Here is a 7,368-nt window from a genome sequence, read left to right as displayed (position 1 = left end):
GCCCTCCTTTATGTAATAGAGTTTTGGAAATCTACAGGGTTTAAAAGGATGAAAATAATCAGCTGAATTACAAGAACATTGTAACATATTATCTGCAAAATTAACTTAAGATGATCAAAGCTTTAACCACATAACAAATACATGATGGAGAACACAAATTGGTAAGTGAACTTCCAGTGTATGGCTGTTAAAGTTTTGGCATTATTGTATATGGAGTATGAGACATCACAGCCAGTAATGTTAATTATTTCTTGGTTGTTAGTTGAAGATATTAAGTGACTGGACACCTGCTGTTGTGCATGACTACAAGTACTGGCCAGATAGAAAGGCTGGAAAGAGAGCAAATGCTGTAGCTTATGTGTAAAAGATTGGTGCTGGGTTTTTCTTTAACTTAATATGTTCACTTTTGTTGCTTTGTTAAATGTTTACTGGGTGTAAAAAAATGCAAAAGCAAGCAATAAATGTTAAAAATATGGAAAGTTTTCACAGCTGCAATTGGCTGAGGATGGACCCAGTTTATTGAAATCAATTTGAAGTCAAGCACCCTCTCTAGGGGTGGGTTTTATAACTACAATTTAACAAGTACTGATCAGCACATTCAGTTTAGGAGTTTGAGAAAATTGACTTCCTCAGTAGTTTACTCAATGCCACTTTTAAAACAAAAACGTCATGCTCTTTGAAAACGTTTAACTAAGTGATTTATTTTAATATATGTTATACTTAATCATGTAAATATGTATATATAGATCGATTTATTTTTCAAAATGATGAATATACAATTATAATATATAATAAATGCAATTTAAAAATTATATAAACAATTCCGCATACATTTACACTTCATTCAGTAGACCAAAAGAGTGTGATTCTGATTGGCTCAGCTGTGTTTTGGATCCGCCTTCGTGCTCATGTGGCAGATCTTTTGTAAACACCGCAAGTGATGTCGGGATCGGCAGATTGACGGACTTTCGTTTCATTTCGAGTCGATTGTCCTCGATCGTGATGTTTTTTAGGGCACAGGATCAGTCACCGAGATCATTTCTTGCTCGTGGTGTTCGATGCAGATCGACCGATTCTTTTTAAAGAACCGGTTCAGACGAACGATTCGTTCTAGTAGTAACTTACTAGATTTCTGAAGATGTTCAGCGAACTAGGTTCAGCACGTCGATAAACTGGAGCGACTTGTAAGATTTAATGTGCAATATCTCCAAATCTAGTGTGTTTAGCTAGAAAGTGCGTGCCATTAAATGATTCTGCTGAGACGTGAAATCAGGTCATTTCCTCAATCTCAGGTCTAGTGGACTTGGTTTCTGCTAAATCTGTGCAGGACAAATAACACACATGTTGAGATTAAACCCCATTTTCGATACTCAGAAAGATGTTGTGTCAAGCATTTTGGCAAAGGAGGAAAGAGCGAATATAGGTAAGCAGACTTAATGCACTTGCTAAATATATTATAATTACATTATTATTATTAGTAGTAGTAGTTTTGCTTTTATTATTTATATAAATGTATACACATTCACACAAGTTAATGTACTTGTTTAAAATGTGTGCAGGTGTTCTCGAGCCTCGCATTCTGAGTGTGGAGAGAGATGGAGGGGTCGTGTACTCTTGGAGAGTGAGTTTGGCTTTGGTTTCATGTGTCACTTTATTTGAAAAGTCATGCGCGCGACGTTCCATTCATAGCAGTGCAAATGACGCGCGCGGGGACAATCTGTCGCCTGTCAAACGAGCGCTACGTGCCATACTCTACATACAATAGACACTATAGTAAATGACTTACATGCAAACTGAATGGATGTCACTGTGTTCACTTCCTGTTATCCTTTTTTGCTCTTTATAATTATTATTATTATTATTTTTACTTACTGATTTCCTTATCCATATGTTTAGGGAGCAACAGGAACTACAAGAATTGGGAAGTACGATCCTCACAGCACAGAAAATAAGGTACAAAATGGGATGAACATTGTGCCTGTGGATATGTAATTCCAGTCGTATATGCATTATTATAAAATGAATATAAATATACAGTAAAACATGACAACTTGGATTGTTTTTTATAAAATAAATGAGAATTATGCATCACTTCCAGTCTTAATGGAAGTTAAGTCACATGCCTCTTGTGTTCACAGCTGCTCTACACTTTTGAAAAGCAAGAGTGTGTCAGCAGCTGCTCTTTAAATAAAGAAGAAACACTCCTAGGTGAGACTGCTGGCCGGTATAGTAGTTTATTTTAAGCATGAAGGCATTATTGTATTGCTAGTGCTTAATTCAGTTCATTATTATCACCTTTTGGGTTTGAGAAGGTGATTACTAATGTGAGCTTTTTCTGTGCTAGCGGTCAGTCTATCTCAGTCCACACAGGGAGAAGGCCGCTTTAAACCAGGTACAGGACATAATTCATAACAATATATTACTTAGTGCTTTAATTGTTATTCACTGCAAAGCTCAACAATGCAAGCGTTTCGCTAGCATTGACTAAAAATAGATGTGTGCGAACTAGAATGTATTTAGACGTTGAGAAATGTTGGAGAAATGGACAGTTGAATAAATTTGACTTAACTCCACTATATCAGTTGTTATCATTTTCAGTTTTAAGTTACAGTTTAACAGTTTTATTTGCCTTTATGGCATGATTGTCACAAGTTCCTGTTTCTGAAATATTTTTATGGTTAGACCATTTGAGGAGGAAGAAGCTTTTTTGCAGTTTTATACCAATATGCTTTCACTTCTCTTATGGGGTGCTGTGGTAACATCAAAATAGAGTTGATCAAATAAATAATAAAATAAAAATGTAATGCACATTTCTCCTTTGTGTCTTAATTCTTTCACCAAATACATGTACAAAAAGTTTAACTGTAAGCCTAACGATTGTTTGATTAGTTTCTGTTTTAAATTCAAGAGGCGTGAAATGTATACTAGTTTGCTCGCATCATAATAAAACTGGAAATAAAAGTGCATTCACAAAACAGAGAATCTAAATGTATATAAAAGAGCTTAGCAGAGGTTTGCAGTCACGCTGTTCAGGTTATTTTTTAACTCCTGACATAATTCTGTTTTCTTTCTGCTTTAGTGTCAAAATGTTTAACTCTTCTCATTGAGATACACCCAATCAACAACACAAAGGTCCTGAAGGCGGTGGACTGCAAAGTCAAAGTGCAGGTAGTAAACAGCAGTTACTGTATGTGAAGCTGGTGATGAAAAACACATTGAAATCACGTTGAAATGGTCTTTTATTTCCCATGACCCCCTTTCTAGTTTCTTTATCCTAAGACATGTCGGCCCACCGTACTGGAGAGTCATTTGCTGTTGGCGGCAGAGGATGGCTGTATGTTTTGTGGAAATGTTTCAGAAACTATCAAATATGTTTTTTTTGCATTGCACTTTACCATATTTTGTAAAAGCTACTACTATTTTGAATATATTTATTGTAATTTATCATGAATGGTTATTTTGTTGCTACAGATGTTGACCAGTACCACATTACTCTGACGAGGCAGGAGGGCTACAGAGTGGTAAGGGCTGCTCTTGATATTTTTTATGATTTATACAAATCTAATGATGCTCATACGAATGGTAAAAACACACGTTCTTGTTCAAACAGGTGATGCAGAATCCTGAGCGTCTGAGCAGAGAGAGAGTTGCAGAGGACTTCAGCTGGGTCCAGTGGGACTCGGATACTCAGAGACTCTTCTACATCACTGCACGGGTCAGAATCTCTTTCAATTGACTTTCACTGTTCAAACAAAGTCCAATAGTAGAGAGTGTGTCTTGGGGGCCTGGTGCTGTAAGGTCAAGGTGCTCTTTGGTCTAGGGTTTATCACAATCCATCAAAAACTACTTCAGAATGAGCATGGCACTCTTGTGAATTAAAAAGCCTTTATTATCAAATGGCTACATCCAAGAAATAAAAAAAAAAGGTAGATTTCTTAGATGGAGCCATTTGATAATACAGGCTTTTTAATCATTCTAAAGTATTTTTTGATTGCCTTTCACTGTTTGTTTTTTTCTTCTATGAGTTTTGAAGATGCATGTACATATTTCCAGTATGGTTATTTTTTCTGTCCTATAGGAGAAACATGCACTGAAGTGTGTGCAGTTTTACCCCGATCGCAACTTTGAGACTGTGGTAAACATCTTTGTGTCGCATCTAAACCGCCTTATTATAATAATATTTAGAGGAACTGATGAATTCAAAACGAATGCTTTTATGTGCAACAGTTTGAGCTTCCACTGGAGATGCCCATTGTTTCTTCTGTCACTTCTTCTGTGAGGTCAGTGACTTAATTCATTCGACGTTTTGCAGTTAAAGACATGCAAAGCAGTTCATATAATCATGATTGTAAAAAGCCTGTGTAAAAAGAATAAAGCGGTGTCTGGGGTTTTACAGGTTTGTTAATTTTGGATACGATCACTATCAGAACATGAAGGACGAGGGTCTCAGGTTAGAGGTGTTCACCAGCCCAACAGGTAAGTTATTTAGCATGTGGTCTTCAGCATGAAATCATACTGTGAAATACTGAAACATCTGCTCACATTTACCTGTGTTTTTTCACTTTTCTAACTTATCATGGGATAGAGAGTAAGTTTTTATTTTCTCATGCTTTTTCGTATGTTTTGACTTAATCAGAATCAACATGCTTCACATGTTGATCGTTTAAAAGCTGGCTTATAATCGCAAAAAAAATATATATTGCCAAATTGCCAAAAGGTACTATATGCTGTAAATCGCCTATATGATTTCTGCTGATCTGCATTTCAGCTAATTTGGCTTTGATTTTGTGTTTGTATGTAATTCATTTGAGTTGAACTGATGTAAGCTGCTGTTCTGAATCTCTGGGTGTCATGAACAGGAACCATGTGTGTGTGCTACAGCCATCCAGTTCACTGGCATAAGGACGCCACCTACACTATTGCATTTGTGCACAGAGGTACAAAACATTATGCAGCAGTGATATAAACATTTTCACAAAGATCATTACATAGAGGATTAAATAGACTCTCTCTGATAGGTTGCAGTAAGACGTTCACTGTGTCTCTAGAGAAAGGCTCTGCACCTGCTAATTTGCCAACCGTCCATCCTGTCTTCATTCATATGGGTTAGTACAGCCAACATCTCTCACTCAGCCCACAGAAATTCATCTAACCCTGTCTTTAATCCTCTCTCATACAGTACATGGAAAGCCATTCATCTGAAATAGTGTCATAGGTTATCTTGTTATATGTTTTATTCATTTCAGATTATTATATAGTGGTGTACCTGGCTGATCATTTCCTGCACCTCATCAACTGCAGACAACAAGACCTGCTCTGCTACAGTCTTTTCCTGTCAGGTACAGCCTAATATTTTATTTATATATTATTATTATTATTTTATATTTTTTTGTCTCTCTCTTCAGAAGCTTGGGTGAGTTTTTCCTGTTTTTTTTTATTTTATTTCATTTTGTGTGTTTGTATGTTTCATTTATTTGATATTTATTATTGTCTGATATTTTTATTATTTTGTGTTATGAATGTTAGACTTTGCATATATTTTAACTAGCACTGTCAAAGATTAATCGAGATTAATCGCATCTAAAATAAAAGTTTTGTTTACATAATATATGTGTGTGTACTGTGTATATTTATTGTGTATATATAAATACACGCACATTTTTTAAATATTTACATGTATATTTATATTATTTATATTACAGATAAATATATTTAATATATAAACATAACATATTTTTCTTAAATATATACATGTATGCATGTATTATGTAAATATATACATTCATGCATATATTATGTAAACAAAAACTTTTATTTTGGATGCGATTAATCGCGATTAATCATTGACAGCATTTATTTTAACATATATTTAGGATGATTTGAACTGTAATTTGAAATGTTCTTTAAACAATTACTTAAACCAATTCTGCAGTGCCGATCCATTGTGTGTTTATGAGTTTTCTGTGTGTATTACCTTCTCACAGGGGCAGATGGTCACATTGAAGACCTGGGTTCAGGCAGAGAAGTTGTGAGTGTGTCTGGAAGCAGGCTGCTTGATGTCCATGCCGGCAGGATGTACACCATGGAGCTCAATCCGGACTTCCTGCTTGAGCTTCTCAGTTCAGACAGGCCAGAGGCCCAGCGGCTTGCTGCTCTGCACTGCATGCTGGTCTACCTTCAGCCAAATCCTGTGATAGAGCTCAAGGTGAGCGAGAGAGAGAGAGATTTGTTTTGTGTGCTGAATATCCACTCTAATGTGTAGCTAATTCTTATTTCTCTCTTGTTCCAGATTATAAACTGGATCAGTGAGAATGTCATGAGCTTTGATGCTTTTGATCAGATTCAGGAATTTATTCTAGGTGTGTGCTTCTATTCATGTGACCTATGTCAGTTTTGCATGCAAGATGAGTATTAAAAACAAGTGCATAACTCTCATTTCAGCGACCCTGTACAGAATAAGCTACCAGCAGTCTGTGAGCCTAGATAAGTTGTTGCCGTACTCCTGTGTTTTCGAGAAAAAGGTACACTGAGTACTATTTCTCTACATGACTTATGTTTCTTTTTTATATGAGCTTGAATGAAAGTCTTGTGTCTTTTTTTTAGGAGCTTCCTGTGGCTCTGACAGCAATCCCTGGGGTGAAATGCACTCCTGAACTGCTCTGTCAGCCAATAATTAAAGGGAAGGTAAGACAGATCCAAATTCTATATGCATTATTGTATTATATGAAATAATCTTTCCATGATAAACAGCAGGACATTTTTTTAGAGAGTTTAAGAGTATTTCAAACAGATGTTTATGCATTTAATTAAGCTGTTAAGATTATGATCACTATTTCAAGTCGACTTTGAAACAAAAATTGATCCGATTTACTTTCTTAATACATGTTACTGAGCATATTGTACACAATTCATGTTCTGTACGTCACGTCACAGACATTAAATGGGCTGACAAATGAGCAAAAAGCAGTGCACTTTCTAAACACTAGGAGGCAGAAGAAACAGTGGCAGATCAGAGTACATAGACTGATTCATTAAAAATGCTTGGGAGAGGTGTTAGGTGTTGTTTATAATTGTTTTTTTTTTATTTTGTGATTGATTGTATTACTTTGGTTTTTTTGTTTAAAAGCCTGAAGGGTTGTAGGGTTATTGGGAGGAGCTCCAGCATGTCTTGGACAGGATGAGGTATTTTGAGGCAGTACCGAGTCCACGCTTCAGGTCCAGTCTGCTTAAAGAGGACTGGGACAGATTTCAGGCTGCTATGGTGAGCGCTAGGACCACACATTACTCACCAGGACTGAAGTGACCCAGAATCTGTATTAAAAGTTAATCAAATTTGTTAAAATGTTTATTTAATTTGGTCAAAAAGTT

General features: G+C 36.0%; 1 protein-coding gene across 1 annotated transcript in view; it reads left to right on the top strand.

The window, feature by feature from the left end:
- Nucleotides 1–899: 899 nt before the first annotated feature.
- LOC109074624 (gamma-secretase activating protein) overlaps nucleotides 900–7,368 on the top strand; it is a 13,969-nt gene continuing 7,500 nt past the window's right edge. Inside the window, 21 exon segments of the mRNA XM_042722158.1 lie at nucleotides 900–1,423; nucleotides 1,560–1,621; nucleotides 1,897–1,953; nucleotides 2,139–2,208; nucleotides 2,345–2,392; nucleotides 3,080–3,168; nucleotides 3,265–3,334; nucleotides 3,472–3,521; nucleotides 3,611–3,715; nucleotides 4,079–4,135; nucleotides 4,228–4,280; nucleotides 4,397–4,476; nucleotides 4,586–4,588; nucleotides 4,860–4,937; nucleotides 5,019–5,105; nucleotides 5,247–5,339; nucleotides 5,985–6,205; nucleotides 6,290–6,359; nucleotides 6,442–6,521; nucleotides 6,604–6,684; nucleotides 7,127–7,261. Coding sequence (XP_042578092.1) covers nucleotides 1,342–1,423; nucleotides 1,560–1,621; nucleotides 1,897–1,953; nucleotides 2,139–2,208; nucleotides 2,345–2,392; nucleotides 3,080–3,168; nucleotides 3,265–3,334; nucleotides 3,472–3,521; nucleotides 3,611–3,715; nucleotides 4,079–4,135; nucleotides 4,228–4,280; nucleotides 4,397–4,476; nucleotides 4,586–4,588; nucleotides 4,860–4,937; nucleotides 5,019–5,105; nucleotides 5,247–5,339; nucleotides 5,985–6,205; nucleotides 6,290–6,359; nucleotides 6,442–6,521; nucleotides 6,604–6,684; nucleotides 7,127–7,261 — 1,671 coding nt within the window. The 5' untranslated portion in view covers nucleotides 900–1,341.

Source organism: Cyprinus carpio, chromosome B4 (assembly GCF_018340385.1).
Source record: "Cyprinus carpio isolate SPL01 chromosome B4, ASM1834038v1, whole genome shotgun sequence".
NCBI classification, from domain to species: Eukaryota; Metazoa; Chordata; class Actinopteri; order Cypriniformes; family Cyprinidae; genus Cyprinus; species Cyprinus carpio.
Note: the sequence above shows the minus strand (reverse complement) of the source record. Positions and strands in the feature narration are given on the sequence as shown.